The 26,883-nt window shown below is 41.6% G+C and overlaps 1 protein-coding gene across 1 annotated transcript; it reads left to right on the top strand.

The window, feature by feature from the left end:
- On the top strand, nt 1–24,650 carry LOC308108592 (sodium-coupled neutral amino acid transporter 3-like). The gene is made up of 16 exons (XM_080461678.1): nt 1–229; nt 9,156–9,341; nt 9,839–9,920; nt 9,996–10,111; nt 13,223–13,296; nt 13,592–13,684; nt 15,499–15,580; nt 18,742–18,824; nt 20,158–20,216; nt 20,555–20,722; nt 20,872–20,951; nt 21,042–21,142; nt 21,899–22,023; nt 22,135–22,279; nt 23,289–23,392; nt 24,190–24,650. The coding sequence occupies exons 2-16, from the start codon at nt 9,238–9,240 to the stop codon at nt 24,292–24,294; spliced, it is 1,521 nt and encodes a 506-aa protein (XP_080317804.1). The 5' UTR covers nt 1–229; nt 9,156–9,237; the 3' UTR covers nt 24,295–24,650.
- Nucleotides 24,651–26,883: the final 2,233 nt, after the last annotated feature.

Here is a 26,883-nt window from a genome sequence, read left to right as displayed (position 1 = left end):
CCATTTCTACAAGCACATTTTGCAGCCGCCGCCGTGGGGAGAAGCGGTCCGAATGTGCGTAAACACCCAACGTACAAAGATATAGGCGCTGCACTGAAGAGAACAATTATAATAAAGAATTAGACGCAAGAAGGACAACAACATTGATCAACACTTTTTTTTTTTTGCTTTTGTTTTTTTTTTATCACCAGTGGAATTAAACCCGAGAGCTTCGTGACAACAACGTTTGGTAAGACTGAACAAATCTCATACCTTTAATGGCAAATAGAGGAGACGCGGTTATTTGTGTTCAACTGCTTTCACTGCTGTTCACTAACGCACCATGTAAAGCTTTATAGTAGAATATGTTTTATTTCTTTATCCAGTTAAAACAGTACTATTAGAAAGCGCAGAATGGACATATTGCAGTCTTTGTTGGCTCACACATGGCCCCCCCATTATCCGGGATGATCAATAAAGCAAGAAAGCAAGAGTCCCCAGGCAGCGAGCGCCAAGTCCAGATGACACGACCATGTGGCTCAAGGAGTAAGTGACAGACGGTTGTCCATCTTTTCTTTGTCCCACACTCGATTTATATTTATTTTTTTTGTTGATAAATAAATAATATTAACGCCAATAAAGCGTTAAAGTTGAAACAAAGCCCCTGCAACAGGTCGCTGGACGCCTACGTGACTCCCAGTGACACATGAGCGCACTTACACACGACTTGTGTGTGTGTGTGTGTGTGTGTGTGTGTGTGTGTGTGTGTGTGTGTGTGTGTGTGTGTGTGTGTGTGTGTGCGTGTGTTTGCTGCGCCTCGGCAAACTGTTCGGGATTTTTCAGGCAGAACTTCGACATTTTCTAATGTTTCCGTACAAAGATGAGCTCCCAGGAAGAGTTTCCCAGGTTTCTCAGCCCAGCGCCTTTAGGACAAACTCGGCGTTTGTGCGCCACATGGCACCGCGAGAGCGCACAGGCGCGTTTCCTCCAAAACTACCAAAAACGCCCAAAGCTGAACTAAACGATTAAAGTGGGCTGCGACTTTTACACTTCAGCCCGCCAACACGGCGATAGAGCACCCAGTCCGCGTCAGTTCGTGAGTAATAAACTGCAGCAAAGAGCAACAGCAGCCCTTTAAAGCTTCGCCTTTTGTTATTGTGGACTAAATATACCCATGTGGAGGAAGAGCGCATTGTGTGGGACGTTAATGCTGCACATTATTCCACCTTCTCTCTTAGTTCAGCACATGCGATGCTGGCCTGTCATTATTGTTGGAAAACAACAAATTTAGTTTTGTTTTTAATGTGACTGAAAACTTAGTTACACGGATAAGTCCATTGCTGCATTTCTTTCATTCACACTGTTGAATTTGTTGAGATTTTCTTCCTCGTCAGCTGACTGTATAAGACCACAGGATGCTGAGGATCTGGGAATTACCATCATGGCTCTTAGCAACATGCTCAGTGTTTACGTGTGTTGAAGACTGTTAGTTCAGATCTTTCAATGTGACTATTTCTGTGCACCAGCTGTTGAAATTATATAAAAGAAGGTGCCTAATCCCCTCCAGTCTCTTAAATCTTACCTTTTGACTGTCCATAAAAAGACATGTGTTGCAGGGGGGCCTTGGTACAACACAGGAAGGAATCAATAATTATTCAGAGGGATCTGGGTGGGGAGTTCAGAGAACACCTGTCTGTGTGTTCAAGGTGGAGAGTGGCCCGTATGTTTTGACTTTGGTCCCTGTCGAAACATGGGGGCTTCATCTCGGTGGGGAGGGAGCAGATAAACGTGACTGCGGTCAGTCACCTCATCCCGTGCGGTGATCAAGCAGTTGGAGAGTTGGAGCAGGAGCTGGACGGACAGGTGTGCAGTGTGGTGTTTTATCTGTGTGGGACTCGGGCCAGCTGCACTCATCTGTCACACTGAAAGGACCTGTGAATATCTGCGTTTGAGTCAGCTCAAGTGTAACGTGTCACCACTCCAGAGGTTATTATTATCTTTGTTCATAGGTACATAGTCTGTATGTTTGGCCTGACTGTCACGTGTGCTATAGTCTATTTATACGAATGTCATTAGAAAGTCATTGTTATTTGTTGATACAAGGGATTAACATTAAATTTAAATGTATTGATTTTAGTGTGGTTGAAGTGCATATTTTAGGGTTTATCCCATGAGTTTTTTTCCCCCTAATGGATAATCTGTACCAAAATATGTGTACGCAAGCTCATGTATGCCGGCTGAAAATGTCCCATGTGGCTCATATATACAATCACAGACGATAAATAACCAGATACTTGGCATCAAATTGAACAACTATTCTTGATGGACCAAGTTTAAAGCGGCCTAAACTATCAAATACAATGAAAACAATGTTAGAATATAACACGCACATTTAGGGTCAGCATCACGTCACAGTTGTGGTTCATAATCAACACGTTCACTGGCGGAAGCAGGCAGATGTATTCAGGTGAAGAGAAAAAGGAAAAACCCTCTCATCACCAGACATCAGGCAAGCAGAGCGTGTGACCAGTTGGAAAACATCCAGGAGTTGATGATACGCAAATATTTTCCTCTGGAGACCTGGAGATAGTTTATTATGTTTGCCAGGTGGTAAAACAACTCCCATCACTCTTAATATTCTGTCGGATACAAATAACTCTGAGAGTTGTGACAGCGGATCAGAATACAAACAGGCCAACACAATCAAAACAATACAATGAAAGACGCCACGAGTCTCCCGAGGGCCGTGGAACGTAAAAATGGAACACTGCACAGACGATTGTGAAACTGGTCCGAAGTCACACCTGCGTCCCAACAACACTTCTACCGTCATGTTTCTTCTTTACACAAGTGTGTGTTGCACCGGGCTCAGCTGACAATGAATAAATGTGGCAAATACAGTGACGAACACACCACTGGTGAAGCCACATTGTCGTGAATGATACTGTTGTAGGTCACCACTGTGTGTCCCTGAGCAAATGATTGTGATAAGAAAGGCATTGGATTTAACCTTTGTTCCAAATGAAAGATGCAGATTCCTAAAAATGTGCTCAATGTTGCAGGTTTTAAATGTAGCAAACTAGTAAAAAGAGGTCATCTTCAAAACATTTGTGAATGTACTGCATTTTCCAGTAGACAAGCACAGAGTGAAGCACACCTTTTTATATTGTTATTAGCACTTCTTTGTGCATTTCCTTTTAATAATATTTTAATGAAAATAAATGCTGATTTTAAAATAGAATTCAGCTCGTCAAACAGCTGTGTTACTACTACTTATGGTGTTCAATAAGGTATTTATTTGACTTTCTTGTTACTTCTACATAATCTTGACGAAACAGCCTAAACACCAGCAATCGTATCCAGTTGGCATTTTAAATTTAAATACTTAGGCTTTCACTTGTTGCTACAAATAATTGTAAATATTACTGTTTGAATGGATGAAATAATCAGGTTGTATTAACTGGTTTGCTCATGTAGTGTCAAAAAATGTACTTACACACAAAAAAAAGCACGATTTATTGTTGTTTGCCCCGTCTTGTGCAGATGTTTCTTGTGGTTTGTGTTTCCTTGTGTGTGTATTCTAATTCGATCAGGATGTGTCAGTCATTAGCCTCCTAACAGCGCACATCCGTACCTTTTTTTGCGGTTTCCCAGACTAATGACCTACTGGATCAGTACCAACTTGTAACTTGATGAAGATGTGCAGCGAAATGTTCTGGACCAATTCACACAAAATGCGTGTTGCACAGCTGCGAAGCTGAAATTTGATTCTGAGTCATCATGATGATGTCGAGAAGGTCACTAGAGTCAGTCAGAAGAGAGAGAGAAAAATAAAATGCAATTTCATCTTCATTGGATTCAAGTAAATTTGAGAAGTCCAGCTGATATCGCACGTGTCGCCAGGACACGTCTGACGTTGTCAGGCTGTTGCGTGTCGCTCTGCAAATCATCACTGGTATGACAGCTGAGCTTTATATTGTCATCTCAATCCTCGCGTAAACCCAGACTGCACCGCCTCCCTGCAAAGGAGCATATTCAATTATATTATAATTCGGTTTGCTCTGTAGTGGTGCTGCTTCCTTTCCACAAAGCTTTTTTTTTTTTTTTTTTTAACAATTCAGTCTGTGTGTGAAAAGGGAGCTGGATGATAAAGAGACATGCATGTTCCTTGAATAATATTGTGTACTGGGTTGATGTTTTATCAGCTCTTCTGCTGTACTGAGTTGGATATCAAGGGTTTATCTATGAAAAAAATTCTTGTAAAGGCCACTTATTGTAAATACTAAACCTTGAACATAGTAATATATATAAATATATTTATATATACGGCTGTCAAAATGCAGATAGCGCCACAGGAGTTGTGTTCAACCTGGAACCTCACCGCTTCCGTTTCTTCAAATTAGTACCTTTATGGCTTTGATACCTAGGAGTAAATCTCATCAGCATCAGTGAGCCAATGAGCAAACAGCATGCTTGCGCCACAATCTAATTGTACTGGTGACTGGCTGTCTAATGTTACAGAGAGAGTTGCACATGGACGTAGTGGTTAGAAGATTTCCGGTTCATGTCTCGGGTTGAAAGGTTTTCACGCTCTCCCTGGTTTCCTACCACATCCCAACAATGCGCAGCTTTGGTTAAACTAGTTCCTCGTCGGCGTTAGTGTGAGTCTGTCTTTCTCTCTGTGCTTGTCCTCTGACGGACTGGTGACCCATCCAGGGTGTAACCTGCTTTAACTCATTGTCAGCTGGGAGCTGCTCCAGCATTCTGCCACCTTCAGTGGATGAGGCGGTGGAGTATGAATGAATAGCGTTGCTATTTAAAAATGTGTGTTATGAAATATGAAAACAATAGTCACAACAACATTCACACTTGGAGCTCACACCGGTGTTCGAAACATCAGTTCGAAAGCAAAATTAATTCCATTATTCTAACTATTGTTTGTTGTTGTGCTGATGTAAAAGAGTCACGTGTTGGACTTTTAATGAGTTAAACTAACTGGGGATCAGTAAAACGCTTTTTACATTTTTTTTAAATCCACCCAGCGCTGTAGGTGATTGAGTTATTTAACCATATATTGGCAATTTTCTGTATTTAATAATGGATTTGCTGAATATTTTCTTACATTTTCATTCTGATTTTTCTTTTTTTTAATTCCACAATCATAACCACTTGAAAGACCTTCAAAATAACAGTGGAATGCAAGAAGTTACTATCGCATTTGAATGTCGCATATCTAGGCTGAAAATATTTGGAGAATGTATTGTAGAAAAATAACAGTCCCGTTAGCTGATAGTGGGAGAAACATTGCCTGCTGTGCTATCGAGCTGATTTTCCTATCTAGAAATGTGTAACACATCTGATTTCAGGGTGAAATTCGGGGTGATAATTTGTCTTCTTCCCTTAAACAGATTTGACATTTACTCCACAATAAATGTATTTTGAGGATCATTTCATAGCATATGAGTGGTGTGAGTATTTCAGGTGCTGGCTGATAGCACGGGACACGACTTTGTTTCCTCCGTCCTCAGCAGGCACGTGGATCTGGATGAGCTGGTGCTGCCAGGCACTCTTGGCTGTACCTCGTGCCACATGGGCAGTTTCTCATTCACATGTGCTTGTCAAAGGCTCCCCACTGTCTCCTCGCTTTTCCTTTTCCTATTGTGTTTTATGTCCCAGCCATCACAGAAATAGAGCGGAATACGTTCTGAAGAATGCTGTTCAGACATGTCCTGGTAAAATAATTAATTGTCATTATGGAGTGTTTGGGACCGACAGAATAAAAAAAAAGGTATTAGTCATTAATCCTCTTGTCTCAACATTTCCATAAGTTCACTAACTCCAACTGGGACTTTCACATGGCTCCATCATGACTGATTTCTTACATAACAGAGCTCGCCGGGGCTCCGGGAGTGTAAGGTGGCCGTCCTGCTGTTCAGGAGAAGAGGATATGCTCATGGGACATTTTTCCCTGACAGAGATCTGTATTCAGTATCATTAAACAGTCGAGCGATTTTCATAGCTCATATCCACACGAGGATTACTTTACTGCTTTGAAGAGAAAGACAATTCTCATGAATACTCGTGACTATTTAAAAGAGAAATCTCCAATTTACTTGTGATATGTTTCATCTTGATAATGCTATTAAAAAAAATTTAAATAATAAAAAAAAAACCCGGGGGGGCAAAAAAACGCTCTCAAGAAAATTCAGTTCGCCCTGTGCAATTGACTTTATAAGAAAACAAAGAAAAACTTTCAATTTATCTGTACAAGTCACTGCTGTTCCCGTTTCAGTATAGGAATATTGAACATAGCACATTAAATATGAATATTTTCAGAATGTAACGAGTACTAAAAGTTTGAGAAAAGTTTGGCGTTGTCAGTATTTACAGGGTTTTATAATATATTTGGTTCCAACTGTGTTAAAACTCCTGCTCTCGCTAATGTACACATCTTTTGCAAACCTGTGAACATAACGCAAGCGAAGGACTCGCGTCATGACCGTCATATAAGGAAACAATTTGCAGCGTTGCAGTCTGCGTCGTGGAGTCGGCTTAAAGCTCGAGTCAATGTTCTTGGACACACGTGGAGTTAAACTGTCCGACCTGCCTTCCTGCACATCACAAGATGAAATTACACTGCAGAAATAGTACCAGCAACGTTTCCATGAGAAGATTTTAAACAGAAACCTAATCCCAGATATCTCCATTACCCTTCATGTCAGATATTTAGACACTGACATTACTCGTTGTCGACGTATGTGTCACTGCGGCAGATGTGCGTGCAGAACGTAAGAACATTGCATGGTCATGTTTCTTAGATGATAGAAAGATTCACCTGATAGTAGGACGTCTTATGTTTGTATTAAGCCTTCAAGGGAGGAGCAGTAGTCAAGTGTTGATGTGGTCTTGTTGGTCAATCTGACACTTAATTAAAGAAAAGATCTCATCTGTGATAATGTGATATTTTTGAAACCTGTCAAACTGTAATTACCCAGTAATTATCATGAGGAAACTGCTGATCTCCCCCGAGAAATTATTCTTTTAATAGCCAATACTTAAAATATCATTGTCCACATATGTGGAATTTTGTCACTTAATCAAAGTAGTTTTCCACTTTTTATGTTGTCTACTTATTGTTTGAGTGTTAGGGGAAAGTCTTGTCTGAGCACATTTTCTTCAGTGAAATTCTTTATTTGCACCAGCACCAGGAGCCGTCTGCTGTATTTACAGTAAACACAGGTATCCATTGCTTTACAGCCTTGTGAATGATCATTTTCACAGCAAGTGGCACAGTACTCACATTCCTGATGAGTGTTTTTCCTCTTCTTTTTTTTTTTTTTTTTAAGTTTTCAATGTTTTAATCAACCCGTATTCTGCTGATCAATAATGACATAACTGCGTGACTCCTTTTTCAAACTGTTAATCTGTGGAACCGATCACTGTTACGCTTCATGTTGCAACAGGAAATGTTGACAGTGAGGTCTTTTACGTCTGAGGCTACGTTAAAGGGCATGTCAACTCTGTGCAAGTAAAAGTCATTTGTGGTTAAACTAGAGAAAGGTCTCATAGGGGTTAGGGCACTCGTTTGTCCTCAGATATAGAGTTCTACAGATAATATTTATGAATTTATTGCCCCCCCCCCCCCCCCCCCCGGATCCGATCATTGTGTCCTAGAATCAAGCAGGGCCCCACGTTGTTTCATCGCCCTCAGATGTGTTTCCTAGCTGCGCTGGTATGAGTGACACTCTTCAGTCACACAGTCTGAATAGCAGTGACATTGATCCTCTGGCAGAGGAGACGCTCTGAAGACAATCGAGCTGCTGTACATCGATGACAGCGGAAGCTGCCAACAACACACCATTGTCCATCACTCTGAAACAGTGAAGAACATCCATTTGTTTCCGCAGTGGCCATGTGATACTGCCGCTAAGTTATCTTTGATTAATACTTTCCCATTCGATGAAGACAAAAATACCTTCTTTACCCTTCTGACTGTAATTGTGATCACTGCAAACCCTACATTCACCAGCTGAAAGTATGTATAATTAGAGTGTTACAGTAATAACCGTTTTACGATTCCGCTTTCTCGGTAATTTGAGGCATCTTGTTGTGAGTAATTTGCCGTTTTGTTTGATCATATTATGTGTTCATACATCAGAAAAGGCACTGTGTCGTTGTGTGTAATCTCCACAGAAGCTCTGGGAATCCTGTGGTTTTACACACAAAAAAAAGAACAAACATCAGTCAAAGAGACTGAAACAGACTTTGACCTTTGTGCGAGAGGTTCGGCCTTGTTTGCTTTTCTCTGTGCTGATGATCTGCAATGAATATAAAGATTTTAAGTTTGAGTTTTAATTATTTACTTTTATGTAGCAACCATGAGGTTTCAGAAAAAGAGATTAATGAACGGTTGTATAGGCTCACTTCTTCTAACCAAGCCTGTGTTTGGAGAAAACCTAGGTTGCTGGTGCATGTTTGCTGTACCAACAACTGAAAATTTCATGAAAACGTTGTGAAATGTGTGTAAAAATTGCCTCCCGCAGGGTCGCAGGGTCGCAGGGCACTGGACTTAAACCCAGCTGACTATGGGTGGATTCAGGATAAACGCCTTTACAAGGCAAAAATCAAAGAGACAGACAGTCACACAGTCATTTATGCATTTGGGCAATTTTTGAGGCAACAATTCACTTCCTCGACTTACACAAAGTGGTTTGGTTTGATTGATAGTGACCATGACAATGTAAGACAACGCCACAGAATGTTTTAGATTGCTAATTGCCTGGTGTGGTGGTTCGCACTCCCGCCGTTTGAGTCCAGCTGCATGTGAGGGTTTTCTCTTGGTGCTCCGGTTTCCACCCACAGTTCTGAAAAACCCGTTTCAGATGACTTGGTGACCTAAAGTTGGTGTTAGTGTGTGTGATTGTTCCTCTGTGGAGTGGTGTGCACCCTGCCTTCGCCCAAAGTCACCTGGTACATCACCACCAACAGTTGGATAAAACGGTGTCAACAACAAATATAGAATGGAAGAACTTTCTTGGCTTTTTAAATTTTCCAATCCTGAAACAAAGAGAGAAATACTGAATACACGTGAATGCATCACAAGCGTTGATTGACCGCCCAGACAATATTTTTCGTCTATATGATCGTGACGAATGTTTTCTTCCCGTCTGTTTCAGATCGTTGAGGTTCTAAGTCGCTCAGAAGGATCAACTTCAGTAGACGCCGGCCAACCAAAAGTCATCTGTTAAAGCCTGCACGATGGAGCCTTCTCAGTCCGAGACCAACATCTTAGCCAACGGTAAAAGTCATGACCTCGTTGATGACGCAGGTGTACCAATGAAGACCTTACTGGAGGAGGATCAGTGAGTAGTCTACCTTCATACTGCACAAATGAATGGCTGAACAGTGACTTTACCCCGAAAGCTTAACACAGCATGTATCAAGCACTTATTACTTTCTGTAGTTATACTTATGTGAAAACCACATCCGGAATTATTTAAGCTTGGACTACTTGGGAAAAAAAAAAGCTAAAAACATAGGTTTGGACTAGATCAGGTTAACAGATGTGGTGAGCCACATACAGTATGACTTACTTCCTGCATAATATTTGCTCTTTTAAATGCATGTTCACCTTGTTTTTGTGCTCCTCGCAACTGGTGGATCCTTTCACAGAAATGGCACTCAAACAGTCAGGTATGTTTGTTGACATTTGTGCTGAGGACTTTATACTGGCTTTTTGTGTTTATATCTGCTACACATTAATTGAGCACGTAATATACTGTACACAGTACATATCTGCACATTTTAAGATGGTGAATTGAAGAAACATCCTTTAACAGCCATGCATATTGCCCTCTAGATTTGATGATCCTGATGGAGGACTGGAGAATGAAGAATTCCTGCCCAGTGCTGATGGAAAAAAGCCTATTCGTTTCACAGATGTAAGAGATCATTTAACAACACCATGTATGATGTTACCATTTGGTATTTAACGTATGCTGTTGTTTTATTTATAGTTTGAAGGGAAGACGTCTTTTGGCATGTCAGTCTTCAACCTGGGCAATGCTATTATGGGCAGTGGAATCCTGGGATTGGCTTATGCCATGGCCAACACTGGCATACTGCTTTTCTTGTGAGTAAACAAATGCATGCCAAACAGAAAGCGATTCATTTTCATGTTGCACAGCTGCATGCTTTGAACAGCTTCTATTCAAGAATCGGTTTACATTTTGGGAAACAGACTTCCCGGTGTTGACTTTCCTGAGCAGAGTCAGAGGAGAAGGTTACCACTCCCGTTTCATCCGCTAAATACAGCTGCAGCTGGTTAGTGTAGTTTAGCATTTAGACGGGTTCATAATGGGAACGTCTTGCCTGGCTGAAGAAAACAGCATGTACCGACCAGCATTGATCAATAACACTAATGAGTAATTCCTGGAAGCGACTTGTTGTGGGTATGTTCCCAGGAAAGCCACCAAGACCCCAGGATGTCATTGCGTCTCACAAAAAAACCCTGTAAAACTTTTAACACGCATTTCAAAATGAGTCTACCCATAAGGTTTTGGTCGACGAATAAAACATATCCAGACTAGCTGTTTGACTTAGTTTATGCTTTTTACGATAAACCAGTTTGCCCCACATTTATATTAAACCATTCATACATCTTCTCTACTACACCCAAGGGTCTGTTCTAATAAAGGTTGGGGCTTGAAAATAGGCACAAACTTGTCATTGGGTGCACACGCAGAAGCCGATCTACTAACAGGAAGCAATTTAACATGTTTTGTAAAGGGTCTTACTAAATGAGGCCTCAGTTGGAAGACGGCAAAGAACACCCTGGACAGGTCAACAGTTAATCCCGGGGCAAACACAGAGATAAGGACAACCTCACACATTTACATTTACACCCATGAGCAATTTCATGCACCATTTAGACGGAAACTCTGAGAAAATCAACAGTCGTACAGTAATAACTCCACACAAAAAGGCGTCCAGACTCAGCCTCAAACCGCGGGCATGCCAACATGTACTAATAGAAGTACACGTAGAAGTATTGCGACTAAATGTATATGAGGGACTGACATACGAATTGGTATGCCACAGAATTTTGTTCCATATATTTAACATGATAAGCCCTCTCTATTCATATCCCTTGTCTTAGTCTTTCATCCTCACTCTGTGTCACATATAGGCCCAAGAAAGGCCACAGCTCAGAATAACTGAGCCCACAGACCCTTTACAAGGAATCCGAAATGGTCTCCATGCAGACCGTCACAGATTCCTCGTAATGGTCTCTATGCAGACTTCTGCTGTCCGACCATGACCCAGGTGGTCTCGGTTGTGCCGTCTGTGTTTATGTAGCTGCAGAGAGAACAAGTGGGAGACTAGAATAATAGCTGGCTCCGTCGTTTGTCTCTACTGTAAATCCAAGAACTTCAGTTTTTAAGCTCCCATGATGACGGAAGCTGCAGAACATCTCTTAAGAAAACCCCCCCCCCCCCTTTTTTTTTTACTGGGTCAGCAAGCAGTCGGTGGAAGTGACATGTTGCAGATGAGAGAATGCGGGTATAGAGGATTTAACTTTTTACACAGATACAAAATGAGGCAACACAGCGACAACCTGACAGAAGCCAACAGCTTATACATAGAGAAGGTGTGTCGAGTCTAACGAGCATCATGTGAGATATATCGACACATCGGGATAGGGAGGAATGGAGGAGCTCAGATGGATCTAGACAAGGAAAAGCAAGAATTCAAACACAAATGTTAAGAGTGAGACATGAATTAAACCATAGACCGGTATACTGTTGATTAAAAGCTTTTCGAGACTAAGATTGAAGAGAAGGGAGGAAGGGCCCGCCAGCAGAATCTATCAGGGTTCTAGATAAGGATCCAGTATAACCACAGAAAAAATGTTAAGATCTGATGAGTCAGATTAAAAGAGACTAGACAGGATCTGGAAACAATAACTGAGTGTCAAGAATCATACTCCATGTTATGGGAACCATGAACAGACATACCAGACCAATGATCTGTGATCCTTGAATCGGAATAAACCATGTATTCAAAAATACTTGAATATGCCGATTTCAACACCGGTTGTACATTCTGATTAAATAATGCATGTAGTCACATATTTAAGTGTATATATAGTCAGGAGGTAATATTAATGAAAAGGTTTGTGGAGCTCTGAGACGAAGTGGCCTGCTGATGTTTTGATCAGTCTGAGGCTGATTGATTTCACTGGAAGGTGTGAAACTCATCTTAGTTCATTTTCCATTTACAGACATGATGACGAAAGCAACAACATGATGTTTAATGCTCAAATTATCCATAAAAAAGGCAACAGAAACATTAGTTCTGAAGGGTTATCTTTTCATGTACATCGGCACATCTTTTATTCTTCCTTTCTGTTCCTTCCTTATTGTTACGTGTCATTACAGTGTTTGTGTTTAATCCTGTTTTGTGATATGACTCTGATCTTATGCAACATATATAATCAAGATTACCGCCTGCTCTTGATATAAAATCGGGACCCAGTCGCAATGTAAATAGATACTGTGAGACCTTGTGCTCATAACTATTTTTGAGGTAAGTTTTCTCCGAGCGCTGGTTCGGTGGATGTCAAAGTTTGATGTTGTTTGTAGACATTGAGCAGCAGTAATGATTTTACAATTTACATCTGACTACAATAAGTATGTTTAGAGCTGGAGATACGTCTGAGAGAGGTGAGGGATTTGTGCTGCAATGCTCAGGCTCATGGGGAAACTATAACGATAGAGAATGAATGGTTATAGGAAACAGTGTTTTCATCTGTGTGAGGCTAAATCTATTCACCACCAACAATAGATTACATTTTTTGTTGTGATTCATAAAATAACCTGTTATTTCAACTTTCTTTTTTCTTGTTCCGTGATTTGTTTTAATCGTTGGCTTCGTGATGCGTTTTTATGTGACGCACAGCTTAAGTGTTAAGATGCAAAAACAATGATTCAAATCCCGCCAGTTTAGAGCTGCTGTGCCTGAACTTCTCAAGAGTAACACAAAGATCACGTAAGACAAAACCTGAAATCTGTTCCCAGTACATCACGACTTATCTATAATTGGTTTAAAGTATACAAGTGGTGTGTGAGGATTGTAATCCCTGACGACCTATAGAATGACAAGGAGTACAGGATGAGGCTAATATGGATGGATTCATAATGACATAGAATTGTACGACTCTCCCTGGTGTATTGTGTGACAGGTTTCTTCTGACTGCGGTAGCAGCTTTATCATCGTACTCTATTCATCTGCTGCTCAAATCCTCTGGCATTGTGGGTAAGCCTTGTGTCCCGTCTCTTCCTTTAAGCGAAGAAATACCTCTATAATTACAATTAAATTGTTTATATTACAAGAAGTTCCGTAATCAGATTTTTGTCTGATTATATGAGGAACATTTATTGAATTTCTTTTGTAATATCATGCGCCATAGTTTAAAATGTCTTTTTGAACATTTTCACATGCTCTTATTGCAGATGTACAGCATCTTTTTTTATTTTTGGTTTTATTGCTTTACCTACAGGGCCATTTCTGGAAATGAGATCAAATAGTATTGTTTGTAATTTTTTTACAGGAATTCGAGCTTATGAGCAGCTGGGCTTCAGGGCCTTCGGCACTCCTGGAAAAATGGCCGCTGGGATCGCAATCACCCTGCAGAACATCGGAGGTGAGGAGCCACAGCGGCTTCGTGAATTAGCTCTCACAGATGAGTTAAATGTCTGCAATGTCTCTTCTCTCAGAATAATGAAATACTTCACTTCGCCTGCCGGTACTGATTTAGTTTTTGCTTTTAGTTGTAAGTATGGAATTGAAGAAGTATTGAAAGCAAAAAATGGGAGAGCTAAACGATCTTTGAACTCTGCGTTGAAAACTTTGACGAGAGTTTGTCCTGTTCACTAAAAAGCATGTGTCTTATTGACCAAGGATTTGTTGAGACCAATGATTATTCCATTATTAATTACATTTTATAGCGCAACCAGCGAAATCAGTATGGTCAAAAATGGAATGTATAATTTTTCATGGAGCATTTAGTAGCTCAGGCAGTTCTAATCACTCCGAATGAATTTGAGTTGACTTATTTAGACACTGGTGTTACTTTTAGCTCACTGATGTCACTAACACTTGGTATTAACACAGGATCAGCACTGGGGGCACTAATCTGAATAACACATGTGAATGCACAGCTGGATGAACCAGACCACATATGAAAGCATCAAAGCTTACATCGTGATTATAGCTCATCCGTTTGGAAACGCAGTCTGAACAGTCTGACCACATACTGAAGAGTCCCCGTAATGCCACCGGTTCCCAAACAAGCCTCACGTAAAGCTACAGATATGAGCAGACTTTAGTTAAAAAAGAAACCCTCTTTAGTGTCTTTTAAACACATGAGATCAATGGCAGTGATGCTCAGGGTTCTTTTGGTTTTGGATGAAATCTTAAATAAACGTTGTGTTGGTGTCACACCGGGACTCATGTTGACAGTACGGGGAATGAGTCCCTCTCCGCAGACCCATTGTAGGCATCGCTTCCGGGCCTTAGACTTGGTATTACAGTATCTCCAGGAATGATGCACCCCCCTCTACTGTGCAAGAAAATGATCTCTTAATGAAAATCTGCTGTTTAGTTTTCTTTTACCATTTTGTATCAGCCAACTACTTAAGCAAACATGTTTTAGTTCCATGAAAAAATAGCATATATGATATATATATAAGTGTATATAAATATAATTTCATATTTAAAATATATACAAGCTTATATAAATAAAATAGCATATATAAAAAGGTAAAATAACAGTGCAATTCATAAATGCTGTTTATAATGTGTAAACAAAACAGATTTCCAAGTGTTAATATACAAACAGTAAAATAGGAGCGATAAGAAGCAGTGTGAATCACGTGTAATTGTGCTGAATGTGTTTTTAGTCTGTGACTCCTGTCAGCTGTTCAGGAGTCTGGTGGCAGTGGGGAAGAAGGTGTTTTTAAGTCTGACAGTTCTGAGTTTCACATTTCTGTACTTGCGGCCTGGAGGCAGAAAGTGTGAGCACTCGGTGCTGGAGGTGGGTGATGGTCTTTGTGGACTCTGCATAGAGAGCAGTGAGAAAAACACAAACCAAACAGTGACATTGCATGAGCGAGCTGAGAGGATGACTGTCTGCATCAGCACTTTTGCTTGTTTCACTGGAGTGAAAAACTGTGAAATTCCCTTTTAAATCATGTCTGAGTGACATTTAATTTATCTATCAATAATCAACTGTCATGAGGAATGCGCCACATTTTTTTTGTTGGAAATTTTGTCTGTTATCTGTCATCAAACTGATTGTATTATTTTGGGACTCCGTCGAACACAGGATGCTACAAATCAGTGGGTTTATAGTTTCAAACAAACAACATCATAAACATGACGTGGTAACTGCTCTCTTGACATTGTCTTGTACGTCTCCGTACTACTTCATGTTCCCTCTGTCTTGTGTTTTCACAGCCATGTCCAGCTACCTCTACATTGTCAAATCTGAACTGCCGCTGGTTATTCAAGCTTTCCTGAAAGTTGGGCCTGATTCCGAGTGAGTATCGTCATTCTGTGTACTTAACAACACGCATAGCACTGTGCACTCCGGCGTTGACAGAAAGCAGGTGACTCTCCCCGATTGTAGACACTGTGTACAGGGTCACAGGGGCTTGGCAGACAATGTGGGCAGCGAATGTTGCACTTGGCAACGTGTATTGATTCGGTCAGTCGGGGGGGTGTGATGAGACTGGAGGCTTGGAATTGGCTGAGCGACACCGTGGGGGGCGGAGAGAGTGTTCGCGATTGAGCGTCTGTCAGTTACATACGCACGCAGCATAAAGCCTCCGCTGAGAGCAAGCACTGTTCACGTCACGACACGACACAGACACTCTGCATAAGGATACGGCGGCCTGAAGTGGATTCCAGCTGCCTCTTCAAATCTAAAAACAAACCTTGTGCGCAAAAGGGATTGCAGCGCCTGCAACTATACACTTCTCCACTGCTCCCCATGTAGATGTGCCGAAGGCCTCCGGGCGGTTATCTCCAGGGACCGACACTCTTTGATAAACATTGCGTAAACTGTTAAACATGCGCAAAGATGACCATCAAAGCACGCGGCCTGGACTCCTTCTCTATCATCTTGCTGTTTGCTGCTGGCTCGTTTAATATTTGTTTTCCCATTTTCATGTCATGCCCTTTGAAACAAATCTCTTGATGCGCTCCGAAGTGCATTAAACTGATGCCATTCAGACACACTGACCTCACACAGCACCGTCAGGGAGGCGCTGTTTCCAACCCAATCAAAACGTTTAAGACTCACTGAGCCACTCGAGTGTTAAGATCAGACAGAGAAAGTGTGACGAGATGTTCAATGTGCTCAGAAGTGCCCACCTGTAGAGTACGCTCTCCTAAAATCATGACTTTTTGTCTCGCCATTGACCGTATTCCGTCAATATTGACCACTGATTGATCAGTACGTCACACAGATCCCTGTTGCAATACCTTAACTTTTAATGCGTATGAATATATTTTACTGCTGTGATTCTGCTGTCAAGGTAGATTGTGTTAACACCAAATTTAGAGTCCACTTTGTATGAAGTTTATTGTTCCAATTTAAAAACGTTTCAATTTGCACGCACGCACGCACGCACGCACGCACGCACGCACACACACACACACACACACACACACACACACACACACACACAAACGACAGCAGCAGGTGGTGTGACACAGAGTGCCAAATTCCAAGGCTGAGCATAAGGACGGGTCAACTCAGGGCCAACTTTCAACAACGAAGACACACACTGTTCATTTCCACACGACTCTCCTTCAGCCGGTCAAAACCTCAAATCCATGGCGTCACAAGAACTGAGAGGAATGAGGGGCGAGGGTGTGGGCGGGGGACGCTGGGGCTTTATTTATGACTGCTTCCTCTCTAAATAGACTGTAATGATGTGCGGTGGGCGAACTGACAAGGTGCTGTAACTGAAGTAGTTTCTTAGACTACATGGAGATACATTTGAATTACATGGTCATTTTTGGAAATGTGGGTGTTGCTGTGTAAATACACAGCGAGACGTGGCATCATTAATAATAACTTGAACATAAGATATGGGGATTAAAAGGGGAGTTTATTTGTGGTCCCGTATTAACATTTGTTATGTCTTCAACTTTTTATATTCCCTCATCTCCAGTTTTATTATATATTATTTTCACTTGTATTTGTTTATTTTTGAGATGCAGTATTGTATTTCATTAGTTTAGGTCTGCTTTTAAAGCTTATTGCCTTTATATATTTCTAAAGTGAATCATTATTTATTTGTACGTAAACCAGTTTGAGCTGCACTTCTGCGAGAATGGTGCTTTACGAACAAAGTCCTTATTACAAATATATCATGATATCACGTTGCAAAAAAGTACCTCCAGAACAATTTTGGAAACAAGATGCCAAATCATATTCAGAGATTTCTTCAAGACTGCACCTTGCTTTTTAACAACTTGACCCGGCATTGGTTTGAACTTGAACCTTGGCTAGACTTGATTAGGCTCAAGTGTGAAAGCTGATCGTCTGATATGACCTACTGACCAGGAGGGCAAAGACGAAAGGGCCCATGCTTTGTGTGACTTCCCCTGCTTTCAAGGGACTACCATCAAGCACACACACACACACACACACACACACACACACACACACACACACACACACACACACACACACACACACTCCTTGACACCCGCACCGTCCCGCACTGCGAGCCTCACAGATCACTGCGTTCCCGCCTGACAGCTGATCCCACTGGTTGTGTTTCATTCGGGGTTAAGAATAACAGACTCAGCAGCCTAAAAGGGGGCTGCAGGGCACAAAGACCTCTCTGCACATGGGATTTAGGAGACAATTAGTCTCTAATGGTTTGAAAATAATTTCCTTAAGCTGCGTGTAGCGCGTATTAGAACCAGCTGCTACTGATGTCGGGTTTCGCTGCTGTCGAACCTCTTGAGCATGAGCACAACACAAGTCTCTTCTGTATTTAAATGACAATAAACAAGCTATTTAACCTCACACCATCTGTGTTCATCCGACATTACGGCGTTGCGTCATTGTATGCAACAGCGTTTTCTGTGATGTGCAGCCAGTCAGATTCTTGGCAAGGACCCTCTGACACCAACATGCCCACGTGGGTTAAGAACACACACACACACACACACACACACACACACACACACACACACACACACACACACACACACATGCAGGTGATGTGAGACACTTAGTCTATGTGAGGGAGGGATGTTTTATGGGCTTTCACAGCTTATTTACGAGAGACCGCATATACAAAGACGGATGCCTACAGAAAGAGGGGGTATTAATAGGTGTGTTCTCACATCCTTACATTTTTTATTTTTTCTGTGCGTTCAAAGAGAACAAACGCGATAAGATGTGTAGACGACGGTCTCACAAATCAGGACTTATGCGACAGTCTATTCCTAGCGTGGAAAGAAACATAAGCGGACACGTTTTTCTAAGATGTGGAGGCCAGAGAAATGGCAGCTGAGCACACATGTGCTCACAGACAACACAGTTTCACTGAATATGAAAAACGATTTTGTTTCCATCCTACACCATCAGCTCTATTTTTGTCTCCTGTCGCCCTCTGTGTTTCCATGGTTTGCTGGAAATATTGAGCTCACCAAAGTAAATGTCTCTCTACACAGTTTGTGGTACGTGAATGGAAACTACCTGGTCATCATGGTCTCGGCCAGCATCATCCTGCCCCTCGCTTTAATGAAACAACTCGGTGAGTTATCCCAGTGAAACTATATTTCATCTGAGGTATTCCGTCCTCGTCTGTCGACGTGAACTTGACTGATGTTTGCATGTTTAGAGGTGGTGAGAGGAGTCTGTTATTTGTAGATGATTATTTTAGGGCTGCACAGTGGTGGAGGTGGGCCGTCATCGCCTCCAGGTTAGACGAGTGTGTTTCAGGTCAGATGTTCGCAGGTTGCATTCGAATCCCACTGGGGGTCCCTGAGCGAGAACACTGCCAGACCCCCACCGTCTCCGCTGCGGGAGCTCACTGGTTCTAGTATGTGTGGGTGAGGTTAATTATGAATAGGATGGGTCAAATGCAGAGAAGTAATTTCCCCGAGGGGATCGGTGAGGTACGGCTTTGCCCTTGCTTCACAGTAAGAATGTACACGCTGCGTGTGGCTTTTCTCCGGATACCAGGAAGTGTGACCACGAGTGTCCGTCTGAGTTTTCCCTCTGATGAGTTGGTGACCTTTCCAGGATGTTCTAGTCAGCCGGGTTCGCTTCAGCGCCTTGTGAACCCGAAGTGGATAAAGTGGTATTGAGAGTAAACAGATGGATTAAAAAAAATTTTTTTTTTTGCATGACTTGGAAGTCGAGAGGACGTAATAATAACCAAAATGCCTTTTTCTTTCACATTGGATCTAAAAGTGGTATTCCTTAAATATCAACCTGTTACTGCTTGATAGCTTAAGCCCTTGAAATATTAAGTGTTACTTTGGCTCATCATGTGCTGCTATTATCAGATCCTTCAGTTTATCGGAAGTTATTTTGTACACTGCATTTTGACTCGTGCAACTTTTATAACGAGAGCATTTTTCCTCAAAAGGGTTTCTATAGTTTAAGACCCATCAAAAAAAAATTCTTTTGACTTTAAGCCAAGTTACATAACCAACAATTACAACAAAGTCAACCAATTAGTGCCCTTTTAATCCCACCACTGGCCGTGGAACCAGCAGGTGCTCCGTTAGATGTCATTTTCCCAGAGGAAATCACAGCCTCCGTTCCAGTTAAATCTCTTCATTATACCACAGAGTAAATATGTTGTTCCTTCTCCCACCGTGTTGTGAGGTCATTCCGTTTACGCAAATAACATTGAATTTTTGGGACCTTTTCTTTAAGACTGTAAGTTTTTTTTCCAATAATTGTTAATAACTTTAGAAGTAGTTCTTATTGTAACTCATTTTTATATTAATGGACTAAAAAAGCATTTTTAATACTTCTTTAAAATCCCAAAAGTGGAAAAATAATAGCATTATCCTTCATTAAGACTCAAAAAGTGCCCTATAAAAGTTAAACTCGACGTGTCTTTTGATTTCCAGGTTACCTCGGCTACACCAGCGGCTTTTCCCTCAGCTGCATGGTCTTCTTTCTCACTGCTGTAAGTTCACACGGTGTCACATCATTACGGTGACTCTTCACACAGAGCCTTCATTTATTCTGGCATGTCGTCTTGGCACGCACGTTACCCACTTCCCTAGCCTCGTCTCTTTCCCACCCTGGTCTCTATTTTCAGTGGTATGTGGCTATGGTTGATAAGGCCAATATAGGAGCTACTTAAACACATCAAAGCCTGCGAGTAAAACCTAAGTACTTGGAGGCTGAGTCACCCTAATCTTGTTTGAGGGCTCCTGGGTCCTAACACATCTCTCCATCCTTACATCTCACCTTTTATTATATGCAGGGTTTGTTCTTTCCCCCCCCCACATCTCTCTGCAGGTGAGTTACAAGAAGTTTCAAATTCCCTGCCCCTTTGAGGAGTTTTCCGCCAACAGTACCCACGCCAGTCTAAATGTCTCCGACCACAGTCATGAGTACAACCACAGCCTGGTCCATGAGCACGACGACTCCCACTGCAGCCCGCGTATGTTCACCATCAACTCACAGGTAGGCAGCCGGAGTTAAAAATAACAAGACAAAACAAAACAGAAAAAACCCCACAGACTTCCTATTTTTGATTTTCCAATCTTACGTTGACACGCTTTGTTTTTGTTTCCTACAAATATAAAAGCATGTGTTTGTGCGTATCTACACAGACCGCCTACACCATCCCCATCTTGGCATTTGCTTTTGTTTGCCACCCCGAGGTGCTGCCCATTTACACAGAGCTTCGCAAGTGAGTCACCCCTCTTGAGACCCGCGATGTTTGAATGACACGTCAGTGCAAAATGTGACAGCGGCATAACTGTCGGTGCTCTCTTTGCAGTCCGTCAAAGAAGAAGATGCAGAAGGTGTCCAATCTCTCCATATTTGTGATGTACACCATGTACTTTCTGGCAGCTCTCTTCGGATACTTGACCTTTTATGGTGAGAGCCGTTGTCCCTGCCACCTCCTCCACTGTTTACGTTTTCACTGCCGGGGTGTGAGTGCAAACGTCCAAATTACATATTCAAAACACCGATGGATGCTTCTCATCGTTTAAATTACAAAGGAGGAGGGGAGAAGCATGCTGTGCTCGCTTTGGTTGAAGGTAAATAGACAAAGGAAAGATGAGTTAGGGACAGAATTGTGTTTATGAGACTTAAAACCCTTTTTACTATAAAATTCGGAAGGAAGTAAACTTTAAAAAAAAAATTAACTGTGCAGTATGACCTATTTCTGTGTTGAGTTCACTCTGATTTGCAGTTGTCATGGTTGCAGTTTTTCTTTCCCTGTAATGTGGTGAAAAGTTATTGAACAGTAATAACTAGTATTGTGTTATTGAGACCAAACTCCCTCTTGTGGAGACGGTTTGTTATAACGTGTGGTACTCTGTAGCGCAGTATTATTTATTTAGAGACGCTCACATGAGCGCAGTGGCTTGAACTGAGGAGTGGTTTGAACTCTTTGGATTTCTGTTTTTTTATTTAGCCTCAAACACACGATTCTTAGTTTGATTGGCGTCTCTAAATTGGCCGGATGTTTGTCTGTATTGGACTAACGGCTCCAGCCCCCGTGACCGTCATCTGGATAGAGCATGCATAAAGGATAAATGGATGTTTATGAATAGATACTAGGTGGATGTGTGTTCATGAATGGTCTGTTTACATGTATTCATCAAGTTTTTTTTGATTTCCCGGCAGACAAAGTGGAGCCTGAACTGCTGCACACTTACGCCCGGATCGATCCTTATGACACTTTGATCCTGTGTGTGCGAGTGGCCGTCCTCACTGCTGTCACGCTGACTGTACCTATTGTGTTGTTCCCTGTACGTTTACACCTTTATCCTTTTATTTTTCTTCTCATGCTCACTACCAAATGCCATTATTGTCATTATGACCTGCTAATGTTGTCCTCTAAAACAAATTTACTTCTGCAGGTGCGAAGAGCCATCCTGCATATGATGTTCCCCACAAAGTCTTTTAACTGGATCCGCCACATCGCCATTGCCATTGTTCTGCTCACCGTCATCAACATGCTGGTGATATTCGCTCCCAATATCCTGGGCATCTTCGGCTTCATTGGTTAGTACTGTGGTTCTCATGGGAACATTGAGGAACAGGCTCGAAACTGGAGCTGACGCATTGTCCACAGTGTTAGTTTTAAGGTCCCTACATGTGTAGAAGCACCTAGAGATCAAGATTTTGGTTCCTTGTTCCATCTACGTTTGGCAAATTGAATCTTCCTGCTGCGCCGTGGTGTTTCAGGAAGACTGCTACTTATATCAGAAAAGCGTAAAAGCAAAACTAAAAAGCATGTTTGCTCGGGGATTGAACCGGCAGCCCGAGTCAATATTATCGCCACACTCTGTCCTCAGCTTGGAGGCCACGCTCCAGAGGTCAGAGGTCAGAGTAGAAAACGCTAATGCTAAAGGAGCACCAAGGACATCTTCAAAGCGGCTTCAAAGGTTCCTGCTTCGACAAACGTGTGGTTGCATTGATGTACACGTGTGTGTGTGTGTGTGTGTGTGTGTGTGTGTGTGTGTGTGTGTGTGTGTGTGTGTGTGTGTGTGTGTGTAGGAGCACATACCAGGCTTCCCTAAATACACATACAAGCACTGAAACATGAAGAAATATGACGACTCGAGCTCTTTTAGCGGCAACTTGAGTTTCTGTGGCAAAAATAAACGATCACGTCCACACCAAACAGGTCTTAGATGTCCTTAGTACATGTAAATCATCATATTCTGTTTACCTATTTAATATTTGAATGTCTTTACTCCTGATGTATTACTCTGTGTGTGTATTCTTACACTGTATAATGACGTGTCATTATTTCAAGGTAGTGAAACGTCCTGAGTAGGTTTTGCTCTGCTTGATAACTTGGTATTAATCTGCACTTTGTAATTTGAGGATAATGTAATGTTGATTGGTAACCTACCACCGTTTGATTTTCTTTTACTGGACGTCATTAAATTTGCCTTTTCTCCTCATTTTTATTTGCTTTTTCTGGTTAAAATAAAGGGATTCTCCTGTAGCAACAAAGACGCGCTGTTGGTTCCTGACCTCTCTCCCCCCATGTTTGTTCCTTCAGGCGCCACGTCGGCCCCCTGCCTCATCTTCATCTTCCCCGCCGTCTTCTACATCCGCATCGTTCCTAAAGAGCGTGAACCCATGACCTCTGTTCCAAAGATACTGGTGAGGCTTTCAAATACCTGTCCTGCTGTCAGGGCGGGAGTCGTGAAGAAGCCAGGGGGCTGATGTGTTGCTTTTCCCAGAATGCCTTTCTTTCTTGTTTGTTTTAGGAAGAAACCGTGATTTGAAAAGGGAAGCCAGTGAAACTGGTTCTAGCAATGACAAATGTAAATCAATGTAAAGATAATGTAGAGTCATGAATTAAATGACACATATTGTATATATTATTTAGGTCTTTGCGCTCCACACTGCCACACTCTGTGTGCTAAGGAAGATAAATGGTAAATTGATTTCACTTACACAATAGTTTTCCACTGATTGCCAACATTTGGGGTTCAGTGTTTTGCTCTAAGACTCTGACAGGGAGACCCAAGACAACCACGCATGGAGGGATAAAATGACGAGTTAAAAGGCTGTGACGCTAAACCACATGAGTGACAGCAGGCGGATAAGTTCAGGGATCCCAGATAAACGCCTCCAAGTACCGCATGCTTCATATTAATGTGAAAATCTCTTCTTTGGTTGAAGTCTGGTGTGAACGTGTGCAGTATTTCGCTGAGTTTTCACGAGCGTTGGCCCGGCCCATTACACTATTGCAGTTTCTTTTCTGGCCTGCTGGTGAATTATAGCTGTAAACAATAGATTTCATCCCCTCTGCGAGATTAAAAAAAAAAAAAAAAAGATCATGGTGGGGAACTAAACACTCATCCTGCATGTAATCTTGAAATGTACTAATTGTAGTTATTTAGCAATAGAACTGTTTTATAAACTTCTGTTCCCCCCCCCCGTCTCTTCCTCAGGCTGCCTGTTTTGCTGCTCTGGGTGTCTCCTTCATGGTGATGAGTCTCAGCTTCATATTTATAGACTGGACATCAGGGAACAGCCGTGCTGCCGGAGGCCACTAAATGGTGTTGGGAGTGTGTGTGTGTGTGTGTGTGTGTGTGTGCACGAGGCCTGAGAGAAGGAGTGCACCGAAGACCAGTCATTGTAAAGGGAGTAGCGTCACCTCAGTGGAAACACCCGACAGGGCTTGCGGCTCGTGACACTACCACAATATGCTATGACGAGGAACCACGCGGGCATCGGTAAAAAATAAAAGTCACTTTTTCACAACAGTATAGATCTAATTTAACACAGAGCCACGGTAATGCAGTTTATTCATATAATCAGGAATGAACAGGGTGTCTTCTATTAATGCCATCTCTCAAATGGTACTTTACACACAAACAATTGCAGCTGGTACTGTACAGAGAAAAGATTTAAAAATAAATAAATAAATAAATAAAATAACGTGTGATTGTCTTATAGGCTGAAGACAGAAAAAAAGTATATAGCAAGATAACCTATTTTTTAAACACTACTTACCAGGAGACAGTCAGGTGATTTTATTATGAACCAGCAACAGTTGAAACTTTTCATCGTCATGTAGTGTGAGAGGTGGAAGTGCTTTACGGCCTCCGAGTGCAGGAGCCTTTTTACATGCTGCTGAGTTTTTTGTTCCATATGCATGAATAACGCCGAGTTTCTTCACAAGCCCCCGGTGCCTTTTAGTATTTAGGACAGCACGCGAGCGTACAGTAAAAAAACAAAACAAAACTGGAGTATATATTTATTTAACTAGCTTCTATATCTGTTTTTAATTTCAAATGGACTATATTTAACTACTGTATATGATGAAGGTGATGATTACAATACTTTGTGTAGGATTTTGTGTAGTTTGCAGTAGGAAGTGTTACAGAATGACAATATTTTATATGCTTGATAAAATGCAAAGAGCTTGATACTACCTGTTGGAGAAACATTTAACACACACACACGCACACACGCACACACACACACACACACACACACAGTTATTTAAGTAAAGTTTTTAAAGGAGCTATTGATTCCTCCATCACAGGTTACAGAAATAATACGTACAATAAAATCAAAACACTTCATTTAAAGGTGATCGATGCTTAAACGGAGTGAATATTTTAACTGAAACAGGTTTTAAAGTTTAAATAAAATCAATAGCGCACCATTTTAAGAGCCGATTTGTTTTGACGCTGACTTCTCGGTGTGGAGAGAATCAACTTCTCACCGGGATGAACGTTAAATAAGCTTTAAAGTGTCAAAGTAGTCATTTAAATGAGTTTTTAACTTATTCAGCACAAGATGTTTTTAAAAAAAAGACGCCAGGGATACAGTGAGCAGCAGCCAAAATGAACGATTTACTAAGAAATAAAAGAAAGATAAATTACATGTAAATAAAGTCGTCCAAACTTTTAAGTGAACGACTTTTTAAAATGAGTGTTGCGGCGACGAGTCGGTTGAAGACGGATGGAAAGGAGCCCGCACTAAAAGCTTTCATTTGCAGATCTATCGAATCTGACGGAAGAGAAATTAACCAAAGAATTACCCGACAACTAATGCGAAGCCGCCGCGCCATTACTTCAAATATGTCGCTCACTTGAGTTTTGCTTCTCACTCTGCCTCGGTTATTATTAACTGGCTCATCTGGCTTTTTCCTCCCATGTAGTTTTTAGGTGCTTCACAAGTTACTAAAAAAACAACAACACACTAATAGTGAGCGGGGAGCTCCCAAGAGAGCAACCGTGTCCCCGTATCCAAATACAAACCCTTTTTTCCACGTTCACGTCTTCCTCTAAAGTCCCGTCTCAGTGGGACTACCTCGGCGATTACTTTGGAACTCGCTCTGAAAGCTTTCATTTGCAACGATACCAAATACGATGGAAGAGACATGAAAAAAAAAAAAAAAACACAAGCGATATTCAAGGTTCCTTCTAGTTTAAAAGTGCCATGATTGATAGAATCACCCCCCCCATCTACCCCCCCCCCCCCCCCCCCCCCAGAAAACCCTGCTGCTGTGACTGTGGAATGTTGCGTCCATCCTGATGCCTATATTACCCCAATATTTGCCAACGAAGGTGTAAATTGAGTGTAATGATATAAACGCTTTTAGATGTACTTTAGTTTCCGCGGGTTCTGAAGGTCCGTTTTATGGACAAAGACGTTATGTGGACGCCTCGACATCGTACATCACATACGACATGATTCGGATCAGGTTTTATTTACATTTTAATCAAGCAATTCTTTTAATAATTGGCTCTTTTTTTTTTTTTCCTTCTTTCTTCCTCCCCAAGATGAGCCCCTAATGGTCTGCTGGGTTGATGAACACATTATTTTATCAATGTCTTGTGCTTTTGCCATATTTTGTTTTGCCTTACTGGATTGTCGTGTTTTAGTTGGGTCTTGTTTTGCATGAGTTTTGCTCCCGTAGACCCTGTAGTCGGTATAATAACCTGCACAGAACCTTCTTTTTTTTTTTTTTCTCCCCTCTTCCCTCCCATCACTGTCATGTATAGATCGTATTTGTAAATCTGTACGTCTGACACGTTACAGTGAAGTGTATTGAAGTCCCAATCTGTGCTGTAGTTGTGTTTTTATGAGGAGCTGCTATAATTCACCATTAGTAAAAAAAAAAAAAAAAA

The sequence above is a fragment of the Lipophrys pholis genome, assembly GCF_963383615.2.
Source record: "Lipophrys pholis genome assembly, chromosome: 4".
Classification (NCBI taxonomy): Eukaryota; Metazoa; Chordata; class Actinopteri; order Blenniiformes; family Blenniidae; genus Lipophrys; species Lipophrys pholis.
Note: the sequence above shows the minus strand (reverse complement) of the source record. Positions and strands in the feature narration are given on the sequence as shown.

Coding starts and splice junctions, on each gene's coding strand:
- LOC308108592 (XM_080461678.1), top strand. CDS start 9,238: ATGGAGCCTTCTCAGTCCGAGACCAACATCTTAGCCAACGGTAAAAGT. Junction 9,342..9,838: donor ACCTTACTGGAGGAGGATCA/GTGAGTAGTCTA, acceptor ATTGCCCTCTAG/ATTTGATGATCCTGATGGAG. Junction 21,143..21,898: donor CGGATACTTGACCTTTTATG/GTGAGAGCCGTT, acceptor ATTTCCCGGCAG/ACAAAGTGGAGCCTGAACTG.